General features: G+C 36.0%; 1 protein-coding gene across 1 annotated transcript in view; it reads right to left on the bottom strand.

The window, feature by feature from the left end:
• Positions 1–19239, bottom strand: part of tox3 (TOX high mobility group box family member 3) — a 51020-nt gene extending 31781 nt beyond the window's left edge. Inside the window, exon 1 of the mRNA XM_084406118.1 lies at positions 18401–19239. Within this exon, the coding sequence (XP_084262244.1) occupies positions 18401–18499 (99 nt within the window). The 5' untranslated portion in view covers positions 18500–19239. The remainder of the gene's footprint in view (positions 1–18400) is intronic.
• Positions 19240–19540: the final 301 nt, after the last annotated feature.

Here is a 19540-nt window from a genome sequence, read left to right as displayed (position 1 = left end):
TACACCCTGAAATATGTCCTCACCATTTACTCATATTTTACCCTCATGCCATCCAAGATGTATACAACTTTCCTTCTTCAAATTAACACAAATGAAGGTATTTAGAAAAATAAAAAAAATACATCTCTGGGAATACTTATAATGCAAGCTCTCATGTGTTCCTAAAAAAGTTGGAGCATCAAACAGCATATACTGCAATAACTGTAGTAATCCATACGACCCCAATGGATGGATCAATGTCTTCTGAAGTGAAACGATAGGTGTTAGGAAGAGAAATTGCAATATTTGTAGACTATCGCTTCAGACCAACTGGAATACGTTTTTTTTTTGTTTTTTTTTAAATAAAGGTTCCCGAATCAGTGATATTAGATTGTGTGTATGTATTTTTATTGCACTTACCTGGAACAAGAGGGCAACAAGCACCACTTTAATTTACGGCCCGCAATGTCACACTTACCCTGTAACTACATGGAACAAGAGGGTAACAAGCACCACTTACCCTGGAACTACATGGAACTAGGGCTGCATAACGATTAATCGCAACTTGTTTACATCATATATGTGTGTGTACTGTGTAAAATAATTATGTATTTATAAATACACACACATGCATGTATATATGTAAAAATATTTACATGTTCATATAATTTTTTTTTATTTAAATAATTTATATTATATATAATTATAAATACTTAATATATAAATAGATTTTTTTTTCTTAAAATTATACATGCATGTTTGTGTATTTATATATACATAAGTATTATACACCGTACACACACATATATGATGTAAACAAAAACTTTTATTCTGCAAACGATTAGTCGCGATTAATCGTTTTGCAGCCCTACATGGAACAAGAGTATATTTCCCAGTATTTAAAAAAATTGCAATAGTTTTAGCTTTACTTGCCTTGAAACATGTAAGCCCAAACCTCTGCTATAAAAAAAAACACACACACAAAAAAAAAAAAACACTGTATAAATGCATAGATATGAACCCTGTCATTTTTAAAAAGCTTATACAGTATGTATTGGTACACAATTATTTAAAAAAGGTACACAGTGTATGTTCTCGCTAAATTGCTCCCAAATGTAAGATTGTTGTATCATAATAGTAGAATAAGTACCCCTTAGTTCTATAATACTTACAGTATAAACATTTTTTTAATTCTCCTGGTTGTTACCCCTTTATTCCCCAAACTTTACATATTGTTCCCTTATACTTACATGCAAGTACTGTGTACACTATAATTACCGAAAGTTATGCTGTAAATGCTGTAAAAGTACTTTCCGGGCTGTAATCTAAAGCGTTACCAAAGTGGATAAGCTAAGAATGTAAGGATGAAAATTGTACAACAGTAGATTAAGTGCATTAAAATAGTCAAAGTGCTTAGTTGCATCAAAGTGATGAGTTACACACTGAATCATCCCATTTAACCCCTCTGTTTTCCTTCCTACTGACGCATGTAAAAGATTCTATTATTCAAGTATTTGCATCTGATAAAAACAACACCTGTCTCTGTATGGTGAACAACCGAAATGAACATGTTCGAAATAAGACCACATTCTATTTCATTATTCAATCATACAATTTTACACATTAGTCCGCAACCTAGGCTCATTGGGAAAACATGCTTCTACTACCTACAATTTTCAAAATTCCAAAAATATAGATTAGATATACAAACAATTCACTGAAGTTACCAGGTGAAATAAAGTCTAGTGGCAGTAAAACAACAATTGCATTCCATTTTCAGATAAATTATGACTACAACGGCAGATTATTGATTAAATTAAGTATTTTCAAGTGGTTCCTTGAATGATACCATGTTATGACCTCAAGACACTTTAACCATATTGCATGATTTGTAAACTAATACATTTTGACATTAGCATCACATAACCAACACCATTTGACTTTTCTGACAAAGCAACCTTGCTCAGTAGCTCACATGGTACAGCATTACACTTGCAATGGGAGGCATTTGGGTATGATTCCCATGATGCAAGCTAAAATGCCATGGTTGCTTCAGAAAATGTGTTTTTATTCCGTGTTTGCTTCTGTTAACACTATTGTTTAAGTTGAGTGTAGGTGGTACGTTACTTATTTTCAAACGTGATAGAGCATTAACCCTTTTAGTGCCACTCATCAGACATTTAATTTTTGAACTGCCAAAGTATGTACAACAACTAACATAATAAAGCACTGCCAGATTCACATTCATCTGCTTTGGATACAATTTTTAGCACCACTCATGGGACATTTTACTTTGAAGGTGTCACAAAAAGTCCAAGAAGAAACGTAAAATCATTTTGCAGAAACGTTGCACAGGCACGTTTTTCCAGTGAGCTTGCGTTGTTAGCTAGCACCCATTACAAACCTCCACTGTTTATGCCTTTTCATTGAAAAACATTTGTTTCAACCAAACACCATGACAGAGACATCAGTGAACCTTTTGAAGGTCCTCCTTGTAGCCATCCGGCTTCTGTGGCACAACTCAACCTTGCAAGCTTTTCACGCAACACCATATTAACCACAAATCTTCCACTATAAATTTCATTTAGCAAAATGGAGGTGCTTCATTTAACGCCCATCTAAATACATTTAAATAAAAGCCCCTCACCCCGAAAACACACACACACACACACACACACACACAGTAAAAGCCTCTCCACAAACTCCAGATGGAAGCCAGCTGCTGAAGTCTCCAATAGAACTTTATTAGAGGCTAAATGCAACATTCAATCACACTTTAGCGGAGAGTACAGACTGGTGTTTCTCTCAAGGATTCCTCTGAGGCTTATAAAAGACCCATCAGCAATGAAGCAATCACTGTACAATTTTTGGAAACCGTCTACAAAGCATTCACTCTCCAGTTTTAATATGCATATGAAATAAATATCAGCAGCTGGCTTAGCAGTGAGGCAAACCATATGGTTGGTGGCTATGAAAAACTAACAGCATCGAACTTTTTTTTACCTCCTTTTCTTTATTTCTTTTTTAATCATTCTTCCCCTTGGCAGAACCTTGTCTTCATCTAGCATCAAACAGAGAACATATGTCTTAATGTGTTATGATATAAGTGACAGCAAATGAATGTACATTGCCCTGTCTTAATGAGAAGAACAGATCCTCTGTACGGAGCAGATTTTTATTACAAGGGAAAATACGCTGTCATGGGCATGATAACAATTTCATGGTTGGCGAATCGGATAGGAAGAGCAAACGTGCGAGAGGTCCTTTTCTCTCTCCTCTGCCTGTGATACAGCATCATTCCACATGCTAGTCAAATGATTAATTGCCCTGGGTTGTTCTGTCAAGCACAATTTAAATGAGTCGGCATGTCAGCACAAGCTGCCAGCCTTTGGAAATCAGTGCCCTTGGAGCAATGCGCTGCTACTGAACAAAACCATGCTCCTGTACCGCCTCAGGCATGGGAGACAATGGCGGGTCCTCCTTCTCAGCTTTGACAAAGTAAGTAACTGGGAGCGAGCGGGTCCAAAAGAACGACTGTGAATCAACATGCTGACAATCAGATTTTTGTGAAGTGCTAAATGTAAACCTGAGAAAAGAAACAAATCCGTTCTGAAAAGGGATGGCAGAGTGAGGAAAAAAGGAAAGAGTCAGAGAGAGGGAGAGAATACACGGCAAAGCTAACGTTTACATGGCCTAACAATTTAATATACATTACAGTGAATTACATTACCATGCAAAACAAAGGTCTTTCTTTCTTATCAGTCTAATGCACCTTTATAAAAGATTTCAATTAAAATCCAGAGAGAGAGAGAGAGAGAGAGAGAGAGAGAGAGAGAGAGAGAGAGAGAGAGAGAGAGAGAGAGAGAGAGAGAGAGAGAGAGAGAGAGAGAGAGAGAGAGAGAGAGAGAGAGAGAGAGAGAGAGAGAGAGAGATTGTGGCTTTTCAAGACATTTAAAAGTTTCCCAGCTACCTTGTGGGAAAGTAGGGGAGGAGTTACCATAATGTCAGTAACTGATCACTTTTTAAAGCTAATAGCAAACAACCATTGGTCCCTAATTTCCATAACACTGTCTCCAGCTGCATACAATCACCTTACTGGTTTTAAAATCCAACTGAATTTCTAGTTGAGAGAGAAAGAGTCAGACAGAGAGAAAGAAAGAAAGAAAGAAAGAAAGAAAGAAAGAAAGAAAGGTAGAAAGAAGGAAAGACTAATGAAACAAATCTAAAGGTAGTCTTCTATGTCTATGTATGTTGTTAATCGTACGAGTCATTTCAATATGTGTTCTGTTTGCTCATTCAAATGAGTCTTTTGTTTACCCCCACTATCTGAACTCTTTGCTCAGTGAGCCTTACTAGTATTTGCACACCTGCTGTCTTTGTCAGTTCATACAGGACAACCTGGAGCCGCAGGGCATTCTGGGAATGTGTGGTGCAACCTGACAAAGGACTAAAAGATCCACTGCAGTATGATTTTATATTATCATCTGACACGCGTTATCTGAAGCATCATTCTTCAGTTATAATAATGAGATCCTCCCTCCTCTCTTCCCCTTTTTCTGTCACTATTCACTTCTAATATCAAAAAATGGAGTTTGATGAAAACCAAATGTCTTCATCAAATGAATAATTGACAATGTACCTCTGTCACAAATGATTGAATATGTGGAGACTTATCTCAGAATGAAGTAACGATCAAAAGTGTTTTAGTCAATTATGTGGTAAAATAACATCTTTGTTTAAAGTAAATTAAGTTTTTGCTGAGACTACTGGATTGTTTTAGATCAGTGGTTCCCAAACATTTTCTGCTGGGCCCCCCTTTTTTTTTTTTGAGTATGTTTAAACAATTTATTCCTGTGATGGCAAAGCTGAAATTTAAACAATTTAAGTCTCAGGGTTACATGATCCTTCAAAAATCATTCTAATATGCTGATTTGCTGCTGCTCAAGAAACAGTTCTTATCATGTTGAGAACAGTTGTGCAGCTTCATGTTTTTGAGGATAAATATACATGCACCCATGAAGACATTCTCAGACATGACCTTGTTTGCAAAATCCTATAGGATTTATTTGAAACATTTTAATCAATACAGTACTAGAGCTGCACGATTCTGGATAAATGAAGAATCACGATTTTATTGTTTCAAACAGAGATCACGATTCCAATTATTCTGAATAGACAACTAAACATAACAACATGTAATAAAATGTTGCAATCTATTTGAAATGTTGAACTAATATAAATGAATTATTTTAAAGAAAATCAGTTTGAATGAATGATTCAGTGACTCACTCAATAAATATTTCACTTGTTTCATTACTGGATGAATCAGCATTTTCGACCAAATCTCTTGAATGAATGATTCAATGACTCACTCATAAAGATTTCACTTGTTTCATTACTGAATGATTCAATGACAAATATATTTTTAACAGTCACTTGTTGCCACCTGGTGGTGTAACGATGAAAATGATAAAATCGTTATTAGCATCAAGTTACTTTCAAAAGGTGATTTGCTCTATTTTACTTGCTACCGGAGACATCATTGTCTATATCTGAACTATAAACTTTTATCCCAGTACTTCTGTGATAATCAGAATTGTTATTACACAGAAACAAGTATACTGTCATACTGTCAGAAGAAGCTAATATTTTGATGTAAGCAACACACTGTGGTCTCTCTTCATTAACCACAATTGTCCTGGTGAATATGAGGGCTAGATATGTCATATTGTCACTATGTCTACACCGGACTCGACGGCCATGCCACAACAGCTTGGATGTGACACAGAACTGGACGCGACATAGCGAATGTTGCAAATTCATTTGTCCCTTGTGTCAGAGTGCTGGAGTACATCAGAAACAGAGCAGCATATCAGTTAACTGTCTGGGATTTGTTGAGTCATGTGTAGAAAGCATCACTGATTACAATGGGGTTTATACCACTGTTTTAGATAAGATAGTAGTCTTAGCATAGGGATGCATTGACATGAAAATGTCATGAAATGTTTTGCCAACACTAATAATTCTTTATTTAAAAGCCAACTACTGATATATTGGCCAGCAAATAAAAATATTAATCTTTTAATCTTTATATTTGTATATAATGTTTGAGAGTCTGATTACAAAAAAACAAGTCTCACCATTAAAAGCCATGTCCCAAACACTTCAACATAAATCAAACATAGTAGGGAACTAAGACCGGGGATGGAAGTAACACTTTTTGTTCGAGCATCAGTAACTTAGTGGTTGTTTGAGCTAGACCTCTCAGACTTAGATACACAGTAGCCACATTTATCTACTACAAATAAACCTCACTTGGACCTGTACACAATCAGAAATTATGTAAATTAAAGTCAAATACAAATAGTTCCATTGTTATAGCCTACCTCTACTGGGGTGAGTTGTGACAGATAACAATGAGAGGTAATTTGCTGAAATAAGGTCCACACCATAGACTGTAAAAAATATGGACAAAGCGCCTGTGACGTCACCCATAGACTTTCTGAAGAACGGTTTTGAGGCCGTTTATGGGGGGTATGGGTGGCGCCATCTTTATAATACAAATGTTCAGAAAGGATACAGAGGTGGTATGATGTGTTGTGTCAGATCATGGCCGAGACGTCACATTTCAGGAATTCCACTCGGCACAGCCTATGCTCGTTATCAGCTGTCAATCAAAGTTAACCACGCCCTTATTTGTCATACATTTTATATCTAAATACGATCTAAACTAACGAGTCAGAAAAAAATTCAGGCACCTATCGAAAAATACAATAAAAGTCCATGGGACCAACCTGTAAAAACATGAATTTATGCTGTGAAAACTGACATTTTAACATGGGGGTCTAAGGAGATTTGCTCCCTTTTGGGACCTGCCCTTAGCGGATTTTCGATGTATTGCAGTTTTTCGCACTTCCGGGTAGGCTTCATTTTTCAGATTAAAATGTTGCTGCTTGGTCCACCCAAAATGTGCACAAAAAACTATGTACTCAGTTGAAGTGAATTTGTTTTTTGTTTTTAATCCAAGACAAACTACAATAGAAACACATTTACCAAATAAATCCCTTGATGCGCATTAAAAACCCACGTGACTGCCACAAGGGAGGAGATTTATGACAGGACACATTGGAATCTTCATAAGGGGTAGGTTATTACTGTTTGCTACAACTATCTAGAGAACTAGAGAAATGGCTACTGTAGGTTATGTATGTTTAATAATTTTAAGGAAAAATACAATCATTGCTTTGCAATTGATTGCTTTCTTTCCTGATAATCGTTTTTTTGGTCATGAAATCTACAATGTTGCTCACAGTCACATGCCACTTCTCCTGTGAGCTCAAAAAGGTGATGGGAGTATATGACATATATTGATGACATCACCACAGCTCTTTTCTGACTTGTCAAACCAACAGTGTTACAACTCTCCCTGGTCTCCCCTACATCTATTGTCTTACAAATAAATAAAATAATGCCTAAACGCAAAAGAAAAAGTAATTGGACAACCTTACTTATGAATAAAGAATTAAAATGCATGTGCCATGGATAAGTCTTCACACGGACAAAAATGATTTTAATTAAACCATATTGTTGATGAAAATAATATGAGAAAAATAAAGTGCTAGCTATTATAAATAATGCATCAATGTTTTTGAAAAAGAAACATCCAGAAGATGAATCAGATATTTATACAACATAAACAACTTATATCTGCACAAAATGACGCAAACTTGAACTAAGTAACATACTAATCAGAATGTATAACTCCTGTTGTGGAGGAGCTCTTCCCATAACAACGCGCTGAAACACGGCAACTAAACCCAAAGAAATCACAACGTTTTATTACAATAGTGTCCTCATTATAAATGTTATGTAATATGACAGTTCCGACCAGTTATTAATGTTGTTCATTGCTGTTTGAGCTGCATGTGCTGAAACTAAAGATGATAACTGGTAAACTGAAGTGTTTTATTACCGCCTTACTTAACTTAACCAAACGCATCCTATATGAGATTAATCATATATATACACAAACAAATACAAACATAATATTAAAACTTACAATTGCACAAAACAAAAGGATGTGAATGCACAAGTGAACTTGACTATGCTAGTCATGAAGGTGTAACTGTTGTGGATGTGCTCTTCCTGTAACCACACTCTAAAACATGGGAGCACAAAGAATTCACAACATTCTTTTAGTGTTCTTATTATAAATGTATAAGCCTATATGACAGACTTGCTGCACTTCATTGTATTTTCCTTTTCAAAGTGATTCCAATCATATTTCAAGCAATTCTCAAACCATCATGGCAAACAGTGCACATCTGAAGTATCTTAGCTGCAGGAAATAATTCATTATTTATCAGCTTTTAATATATTGGCCAAATTTTCCTATTGGGCTGATAACGATAACGTTAAAAATGAACATATATCGGCCAATACTGATATGGTGGTCGATATATTGTGCATCCCTACTGTAGGCTACATAGAGAAATACAAAAAAAACAAACAACATATGGTTTTAACCATAAAGTAAGAAAACAGTCTATTGCGCTGTGCTTATGAAGCACCAAGTGGATCTTTAGAAACAGCTTGATTCAGAGCAAAAGCTGTTTTTAGGTCACTGAAAATATCCCTGCAATAAGCCTGAGAGGTCGATAACTTCAGAAAAGCAGGACAAAGCTTGTGAGAGCTTTGAGAGACCAAAATATACTTTGTAGGGCCATGAACATACACTTTCCAGACTGTTCTTTAAATAGTCTGTTTCCTCTACGTCCTTTTAGCTTTAATGATGTATAAAAGGTCAAAGGAAATGGGAGCAATCATTAGTGCAATTATAATCTCAGAAACACTACACTTGAAGAGCTAAATAAAGCTCAATTTAAAATCAGACAGATGTTCTCTTGTACACGGTGTACTAATGTGATAAATCGACGAGATGAAAGTTATCTCTAGTGTAAATAAAATGTTCTGTCTAACCCAGGTTAGCTCCACCCACCATAAAATACCATTGGTCCAAAATCCACATAACTGTGCAATTTCTTCTTATTGGCTGAAGCTGTCACATCACACATAATTTTCATGCTCAAAAGAAAATGTGTTTGTTGCTGGAAACCTGACAGATCAAGTCACCATGAAATGAAAATTCATTCATTTCTATTTTCTAAAAGCATGTTATTAATTTTATTACGAATGATTTACCCATGCATATTTTTGACCTTGTAATTGTTAATTAAAATGACCCAACTCGTTCTTTTAGTGAAACGACAGACTTCTCTCTGGTGATGTATACCAGACTTCTCCACTCATTTTGTCCACTTAAACCTTTGTTAACCACAAAGGTTTGCATGCAAGTTCGCATTCTAATCCATCTAATCAATATCTGATGAATAGAACCAAGTCTCAGCCCTAGATTTTTTTCTTTTCTGATAGTACGTTTCACTCAGATATACAACACAATACAGAAGAAAAGACCTGCCGCTACTTCAGTTTCATTGTGATTTCTTTTTTTTTTTTGAGCAATTTAGAAAAGTAAAAGTAATATACAAAACTGTTAGTCAAGAGATCTGTATACATAATACAATAATATGTGACCATTGAATATTCTCTGAACACATATAACCCCAAAAGAAGTGGGGAAGAAAATGTAGCAATACTTTCTAAGACTTACCTTGCTCACCATGAAAGAGATGTTTGGTGACCCCATCAAACTAAAACAATATATAGAAAAGTTTCTCTTTTCTCTTATCAGAAGTCATTGTCATAACTGGAATATCTTCTGAGTAATCAGCATTCCAGATTGGCACCCTTTGTTTCGCAACAATAAGATTTGAGAAGAGTTTTGGGACAGGATGAGAATCAGAATTTCGGCTGGGCTCCAAACAAAAAAAGGAGGACATGCTAAACCCTCTCCACATAGCTAACTGGCATGGGCACAATGTGTTGTCAGATGTGCTGTGCCCTAAGCATGCTGGGGCACATTCCTGTCTTGAAGAGGAGCCATCAAACCTTTGTTCAACACAATCTCAGGGGAAGATTTGGTGACAGTTTTCAGCAGCTCGGGATCAATGATGCCTTTCTTTTTCTTTGTCTCACCTTCCTTCTCTCTCCCAATAAAAAGAAAAACACACACACAGTTACACACACATATAGAAATACAGGATTACATCGCCTCGGACTTCATTTACTTTACTCTGTTATCAAACAAATTCACAAGCATCTCTCACTTGCGTTAGAAGAAAAAGTTTACTCCATCAGTTAAAGCAGAACAACACCCAGATGAGGCACACAGGTAATATTTGAGAAAATTAGATGAAGAGCATTTGCAGGAAACAGCATGTATAGTGGATTTAGGGTTGTGCCGATAGATGATGATATTGTTTATCGATGATAGCCAGATATCGTCAAATATGGCATTTCCAATGAATGTTTAATTATTATTATTATTATTATTAAATAAATATTACAATTCATTTGCCCTGCAAATTTCATAGCGCATCACCGCATAACCGATGTGCTGGAAGGAAAATACAAGATTAGATAGATTAGCTTACTCCTCATTGAAAAAGTTTTAAAAACATTTAGGTCTATTATCCAATGAACTATATAATTAAAATGATATAATAACGGTCTATAATAAGTCAGAACACTGCAATAATCCGTCATCAAAGAAAAGCAGCTTTATTTCAAACAAACATTCAAAAACAACTTGTTTAACACAAAATACTTCTCTAATTTTTTTTCAGAAACGTATGGGCCACAAGAGAAATATTAAGAAAATAAATGTATTTATAAGTTATATACCGCATTTTATCAGCATATGTTGAAGTAGATACCGGTAATGTAGCGTCAGATACCAAAAGCGTTTGACATTTTTTACTTTCACTTTCTGTAGTGAACTAACTAAGGTTTGAGACTTCCTCACCGGCGTAACTCTTGCGCAAAGTTTACATATTGCTTGTGTCATACCCACTGGCTCACCTTCATGGTTTAAAACTAAAATATTTTCAATATTGTAACATGACATTTTTCTTTATCATCAACCTCTCCATCTTAGCTCGCAAAATTACGATTCACATTTCGCACGTCATTTCCTGTGATAAGAAAAATAAGAAAATAAATGAATAAATGATTAGATAAACAAGCAAATTAATGAGAAAATTAATGAGAAAAAAAGTGTGTGCACAAGTGTGTTGCATAAACATTATTTTAATTTTATAGTAAATTTATAGTAGTCATTTGTTTAACTTTGCTTATGGGTCATTCAGTGTCAACTCAACCAGAGTAGGGATGGGCACGAGTAGGCTACTCAAGTACTCGGTCGTGACAGCAACGATCGATCATGAAAACGATTATCGAACTGACTTTAAAAAATACATTTGTCTATTTTTCTGATTGGTTAATGCGGCTTTTTGGGTCGTACATGAGGTCTGATTGGTAAGCGTTAGACAGCACGCCTTCCAGACCGGCGAAATAAAGTGAAATTGGATTTGAAAGACAGTGATGCCTGGAATCACTTTGATCATGTTAGTGCAAGATGTGCAGCACCAATCTATCATATACATAACATTATAATGAGAACACGACTGTAATAGATTAGAATGTTGTAAATTCTCTGTGCTTTAGTTGCCCGTGTATCAGCGTTGTTGTTAAGGAAAGAGCGAATCCACAACGGGAGTTACCCTTTCAAACTAGCACGGTCAAGTTCACACGCGCATTCTTTTGTGCAGATGTAAGTTGTAAATTGTACTAGGTATATATCTGATTAATCTAATATAGGATGCGTCTGGTTGAGGTCATTAACCCTCTAGCAAATCGCTGCAAGGTGGTGTTTATTCACAGTTTCAGCTCAAATGCAATGCCCAATATTATTGACTGGGTTGTTTGAGACGGTATCTTTTTCAAAAACATTGATGCATCATAATCTAGCAGTGTTATATGTCCATATGTCCATGTTTTCATAGAAATGTTTTCATATCATATTTTTATTTGTCAACAGTCTGAAAAAAAAGATTAGCATTATCTATGACGGACACACATTTAAATGTTAAATTATACACATTTTCAGTGGACAAAAACAAATGTACCTTTTATACAGCTGATACTTTTTTTTTTTTTTATAATGTTTAAACTAGAAATGTATCTAATTTTTACTGCCATCTTTCTTAAGTCATTTTTACACCCCTCTAATTTGGTTCCAAATCTCAGGTGAAAATTTGACCCCCTCGACAAAACAGTGGATAATTCATACGTTTACCTTTCTACAGAAAAAAAAGGGGAAATTTCCAAAATTTGGTTGATTTGACACGGAATGACCCTTATATATATTTCCAATGAAATATCACCATAGGGGAGTGACAAATTCTAAAAAAATACATAAAACATATGATAAAATATATCATAAAGTGATCTTCTAATGAAAAACAGACTTCTCTCTCAGGTGACGTATACAGGACTTCTCCAATCAATTAGTCCACGTAAACCTTTAACCACTTCAACTTTTTGCAGTTGACAGCAAGCTCCTATTCATATCTGCCTTCATCCAATCAATGGTAAATAGAACCAAGTCTCCACCCTACATTTCACTTAGCTGTGTCACAATGTACAGAAAGGCATATAGTTCATCATAACATCGTAATATACATCATATACATAATTCACCCGCAATATTGCTTATTGAACACAATTTTTCAAATCAACAGAAAAATCTACCAGGGTGACCAGGCTTCTCGAGACTCCCCTGCTTCGCAGTTAATGATATGCTAAAGCCCGCCGGCACCTACATGATTGGTTACAAGGTAGTTTATGACGTGAGAAACACTGGCGATTTCAAACCCTGTTTTTGAGACTGTCTTTAGTTCACTGCAGTTTTAAGGAGAAAATACTCGCAATGGTGTTGACATATGATTTTGCACATGGTTTGTCTCCACATAGACATATAAACAACATTAAAAACTTGATTTTTTAAATGTGTGACTCAAGTCAGACTCGAGTCAAGTCATGTAACTCGAGTCCCCCACCTCTGGATTAAGACATGATTTATAAGAGCGTGATGTAGCCTGGCTAATGGTGTGTGTCAGCTACAAATTTACATATTTGCCAAGGCACACAACATCATATTAGCCAGCTACTAAATCAATCATAGCCACTATTAAAAAGTCTGCTGATAGGGGTTAGTGGAAATGAGCTCTTGAGCCTGGGGCTTGTACTAGCATGGTTACCTTTCTTCCATCAATCACTGATGCATCTGAGATGGCCATTGGTCATGGTTAGCTGTGGAGGACTCAAATGAATTACATTGCTATTTACACTGAATGATGACACTTCCCACGCACAGAATGAGAATAACCATGTAGGTTATACAACACTGCGATATGCGACTAGTACCATCAAGTGACTTCTCGTCCTGGAGGCGAAATCACATTAAGTCTAAGTTCACTTCAAGAAATCGATCAATAAAAAGAGAACAAGAAAATAGAAACAGGGAGAAGAAGACCGCAAAAGAGAGAGAGCGAGAGAGAGAGAGGGAGGTCAGTACTTCGGCAAAGATGAAAATGAAGGGAACACAATGTGATTGGCATATCATTTTGTTGAGTGTCAGTACAAGATCTGAACACTCAGTAGCAGATTACATGTACCCTGCCACAAACACCACAACTCCAAATGACAATCTTTGCATCTGTTTGCCTTTTTAGGACATAACACAGGTGAATTCATATCCTGATGAAAGCTGTCCACTTTCAATAAATACATCAGTATTCCTGGCAAAAGCAATGAGAAACCTTTCATACACACTGCACACTTACATGTGCTCATGCTCTCAAATTGCTACGTTGCTTGAATGGAGATTGCAAGTCAAACTATATCATTCACATATCAGCCAACAGTCGCTATTTTCTTCCGCTGTCGATCAGGCAGTTAAAGGGATAGTTCACCCAAAATTTACTCATTTACTTCATGTCATTTCAAACCTGTATGACTTAATTTCTTATCCAGAACACAAAAGGGCCTCATTGACACAAACAGTTGAAACATCCTTCAAACCATCTTCACTTGTCATCTTTCAACAATGATTAGACTTTCTATTTTCCCCAAAATCTTCTTATTTCTGACACTAAGCAGCAACATTTGACAAAACATTTCCAAAAACCATTAAAAATAAAAAAAATAGAGAGAGAGGGATTATGTTACATCGATTAAAACTCATGAATCAGATCTATGCTGCTTCCTGTGTAATGACACCTACTGTGTACATTCATTGTATCACTGTACACAGATCTGAATGTAAGAATGTGTTTGGGGAGTAATTTAACCCTTGCTGTATGGATCAACACTAGGCCTGAATTGAAAAGCTATATACCTGAGGGACGAGAGTCTATGTTTGGGTAAAATAGTGAGTTCATGCATTTGAATGCAGACAACGCTGTCGTTTGCTAGCTTCAATTGCTGTCACTTAATTTCCTCTAGCCTTTGTCTTCAGCACAGAATCATGAAACAGCGCCTACATCCTTCAGAGTCTGTACAGTTTGCAATATGATGTTGTATCTACTCATTTTACATGCACACTTATCCTGATAAATCAGATCAGTGCCAGCTCCTAAAAATAGCTTTTGTAAAAGTTATTTCCTTCACTCATATGGGAAACGATTCTGTCTTTATTAAGAGTATAACTCAAAATGTATCATAAGATAAATACTAGTTTAAGAAAAGCAAATTAAAGCAATATTTCAGTGAATATATTTTTTTTCCAAGTCACCCATCATCAGTATTTCCTTATAATAACAGCTTCAGCCCCTGCAAATATGCATTTAACTACACTTCCTTCCTGTTCTGTCTTTACCCAGACTTTCTCTCCCCAGATTAATTTATCTTCACTGATTTTCCTTTTTAAGAAATGTGTGCATTTCTGAGCAATTCTTGTGAAGAAATCATATACTGACATCTGACTGTTATGACAGATAATTATGAGTAAACACTGATAGTTGGCTATCAAAGGAAAGTAAATGTCATTCGAAATTGCAATAACGTAGTATGTCAAAACAATCTCTGATTTGTTCTATAAACAGTCTGACTAAACCCACACAACTTGTCATTCCATGCAGGGAGTTTGTATAATAAAAAACCTCAGTGTTTAGTTGTATAATTTGCACAACATACATTGAGTCTTTTACATTTAAACAATGAGTGAATTAGTGTGCAAAACTTTGCAGCAGTTCTAAAGCGATCTGTTTATGTCAAGTTCAAAATGCATACACACAAACATTTCCAGGACAACAGGACAAAGAAAATCATCCATCTCTTGCATAACTGAATGATGTCTTTCATGAGAGAGAGGGCATAGAGAGAAAGAGAGAGAGTGAATAGGGTTAGGAATGCTGACAACCACCAAAAGAAAGACGGACGTTCCCTGCCAAAATGTGAAGTCTCATTATCCACGTAATCATTAAATTATCTCCTTAACGACAACCTTGAATGTTTTCAGTCAAAAGTATCAGTTAAATGTAATGCCTTTGCATAATAAAAAACGTTCCTATTACACTATTGGACATCTGTAAATGATCAGAGTAAATACAACTATTGACCTAGGATGCAAATTACTCTTACCTGACATTATGTAAATACTACCACAAACTCACGAAATTATAAAGCGAGCACATGCAGGGTTGAGTTCAGTGTGACAGATCTGTCTTTGATATTTAAGTACTGTTGATCAATACAAAACTAGACCAAACACAGAACAGAAACAGCATTTAAATGTGTCATTTAAAATTCCCCAAATCTATAAACTACAACAAAAAAAGCCCAAATTGCATTCGGCAAAATGTAAGCACTGGTTTATTTAAGCCATCAGGAACACTTTTCTAGTAAATTTCACTGACTGCTAACACATGTGTTCGCTTAATAAACCCAATGCTCCTGCACAAACCACACTCATTACCCAGAATCCACTGCATACAGTGTGGCTGCAGACACAAATCAAGACCCCTTATAGCTGCCTCAAGGATACAGGCCTTTAAATGGTAAGCTTAAAGTTCAGTTTGAGAACATCCGCAGACCCGGATCTGTTACTGCACTAAAATGATTCATTTATTAGAACTGTTGATGGGACACACCTCTTCCTTTTTGACTGTTTGCAAATCAGTTGTGATCGTTGACCTTTCCAAAACCTGTGGTTTCAGTTTCAACGTTTCAAACTGTTTTCGTTTTTTTGGATACACCTGAACCTGCATTATGAACATTCAGAGTGGAGATGATTATATCGTCCTGCTCCTTTTCTTTCTCCCATCTGCCACTTTTTTCCATCCCATCCTTAAATAGTTTCTGGCTTTATTTTAGTACTAAATTAAGTTTATGTCTGTCATTTTGTTTTTACTGAAAGATATAAAGAAAGATGTGGCGACTGAAAGCAATGTTAATTTGCTGTGGACTTTTGGAATAAAAGTAAGAACAGGAGCTTAAATGTAGGATGACTGTCCTAACGCATTTAAAACAACAATCAAAATTAAAACAATATGGTGTCACAACAACAACAAAACATAACATATTATAAGAGATATTCTTACTATCTTCATAGTGTTGCAAATAATGTTTATGCATTACAAATCTATGGAAAATTCTATTCTCAAAACACAATCTGAGCACTTCTGATGGTCCCTAAAAATGACTGGACACATGCCACTGATGGCTAATATTGTAGTAAATATGGTTCTAGTGCTTAATAGAGTACATTCTGAGCCATCGTCTTTGCAGTGACATTAACAACTCTGTAATTCATATTAGTTAAATAAAACAGCATGAAGTTGTGTTAAGGCCGGGGGTGGGGTTGGGGGGGATTGGGGTCAAAACTTCACTTTAGATTTATTAACCATCATATAATTGTTTTGACAGGTGATAAACAATGTAGAAGAGCAGGCAACTCAGCTTCTACTCAAACCTTAACAAAGGGCCAACAATCACAACTTTTTTTTGCAAATTTGCAATTAAAGTATATGGTAACATCATATTGTTTATTTTTACAATAAAGCAGATTTGCAATCTATTACTGTATCACTTTGACTTTACTGACAATTCTGACACCATCAGTATGGTCAAAATAATGCAGTCTCTGACAGTAAAGCTGTGTAAACAAATTCAAGCTCCTCTAACACAGACAACACCTGCCAGTCTAAAAAACTGTGAAATGTGATTTTATAGTTTTGTGAATTACTAAACAACAACATTTGTTGGGAGGGCTAAAATCTTGGAATCACAGAACTATTTCCCTAGGAGCAAATAAAAACATTCCTGTCATATCATGCAGAGTCTGTAAGACAGCACAATTCACTCATTGTCCTGTAACACTGACAGCCTTTTGTCTGAAAGTCTTTTTTAACTGCTGAAGGCATGTATCCCTCTGCTTTATTAGAGTCATTACTAAATCTATAGACCTATAAGATTCTGGAACTAACTTGCAGTCAAAAAGGACATGACAAGAAAGAGTGGGGTCGTCTCTTGTGCCAAATCTCTGCCAAAACACTGTTTAAGGAAAATACAGAGGACTCAGAACAGAAAGAGTGGGGAATATGGCAAGCCAATTTAACATGTAGTCCTTGAAACTATATATTTGTTGTCGCTATTTTTAACTTACTAGCAAGTAATCTAGTAATGAATCTAGTAGTATCGCTGTCAGTTTCACAAGAGCTATTCAAGCTACTTCACTATCCTCCCTTTGCTATCAATCACCAGTTTTCCTAGTAGAGACTGAATAGACACTAAAATGCATTCCAATTGTTACAATTTTATTTTATCTATAAAGTAGACCCTCTGATGAGGAGTCATTGTATACAACATAAAAAAGCGATTTTATTTCATAAATAAGTACTAGTATCCAATACATAATTACTGGTATAGGTACCAGCAACAATAAGAACATACTAGTCAGACATAAATGTGCAATTTGTTACTAGAAGCAATTAAGTTCCTTTTCATCATCGAGTAGCAAAGTAAGGATCTAGTGAACAACAGTTACTAGCGAAACTGAGATAATATTAGTCATAAATCACTATTGGACTACTTACTAGTTCTTAAAAAAAAAAAAAAAACCGATATAAAACCAGATAGGCCTACGGTTTAATCTTAAGGAATACACGTTAAAATGGCTTGCCACAAGTGAGCGTGTTTAGCTGTAGCTCTTCCACCTGCTCTGAATGATGGTGCTTTACAAAGTAAAATCAGTGAAAACATCACGACCCTTTCATTAAACCACTTCAAAGTTACCATATCTTACTTAAACTGGTTGAAAACAATATGCAGTCGCAAAAACAAAACAAAAACAAAAATGACAACACCGCTCGCCATTTAAAATCCACTGAACCAAACAGAGAATCAACTTTGCGCTTCTAGTTTGGAAACACCAGCTCGGGGGTTTAACAGCGTATCTCACCTTGTTGTAGTTGTAGTATCCCAGGCAGTGGGAAAAATCCAGGTTCTGTGGATCTCCAGGAATAGAATTCCCTCCGGCAGACGGATAAAATACATCCATGTTTCCTCTCGGCGAAGGGCTGCTCTATCAAAAGGGCGCAATTTTTTACTTGTCCTTCAACAATCCTGGCGCGATGAATGAGAGGGACGCGGTGAACAGCGCGGGTTTAATGCAGCTCACGGGAGACAGAGAAAGGGTAAAAGGGATGTTTTAGGTAGTTTAAGTAATCCTCTTCTATAAGTAGTGGTCGCTGGCCATAGTTTTGGGATGTTGAGGAAGGTTTGGCGATGTTCAAACTGCTCCTGCGCCGCGAGGTTCAAGCATGCTTGGAGAAGAGCAACACAAAGAAAGCCGGCAAACAGCAACTCCGCTACAATGTTCTCCGCTCAGATACACATTCACAGATACACTCAGATGCTGGATTTGAACACAATGTTGTTCCCGCTCTCAGTGTTTCAAATACACCTCCATCAATCCACACTTTGCGTTTCAAATTAAGCGCTGCCGGTCAGTTGGGAGATCTGAACACACTTTAACCTCTCATAGCTTGGCTAATTAAATGAAATTAAGCCCTCCAGACACATGGATAATACTGTCCGATGGCACCGTTAGTCCAAGAAACTTGGGAAGCGGTGTTTACATATTCATTACAGCGCTTGAGGGACTCTGAACAGCCAATGGTCTTCTGTTTACTTCAGCCAACATCAAGCTGTGATGGAGGAGTATGGGAGAGAGTGGGGCTCATTGCGACCACTCCCCGAACACCCATCGCCACTCCCCTATCAGCCCCAGACAGAACAGCCCAGGCGTACATTACATGGACAACATATAACCACTATATTAAACATAATCAAAGTAATCAATAATAAAAACTCATGAATCATAAAAAGTAACATGTACATATGCCACTGTGTGTTCTTTGTATAAACTTATATTTAAATGTTTTATAGGCATACAATTAGCCTATATATAGGTACTGTCAAATCGATTAATCGTGATTAATCCCATCTAACATAATTTTTTTTAATATAGGCTATATATATATATATATATATATATATATATATATATATATATATATGAAGAGTTCAGATGCAAAAA

This window comes from Rutilus rutilus (genome assembly GCF_951802725.1).
Source record: "Rutilus rutilus genome assembly, chromosome: 3".
NCBI classification, from domain to species: domain Eukaryota; kingdom Metazoa; phylum Chordata; class Actinopteri; order Cypriniformes; family Leuciscidae; genus Rutilus; species Rutilus rutilus.
The sequence above is the reverse complement of the archived record's forward strand: the minus strand, read 5'-3'. Positions and strand labels throughout refer to the sequence as shown.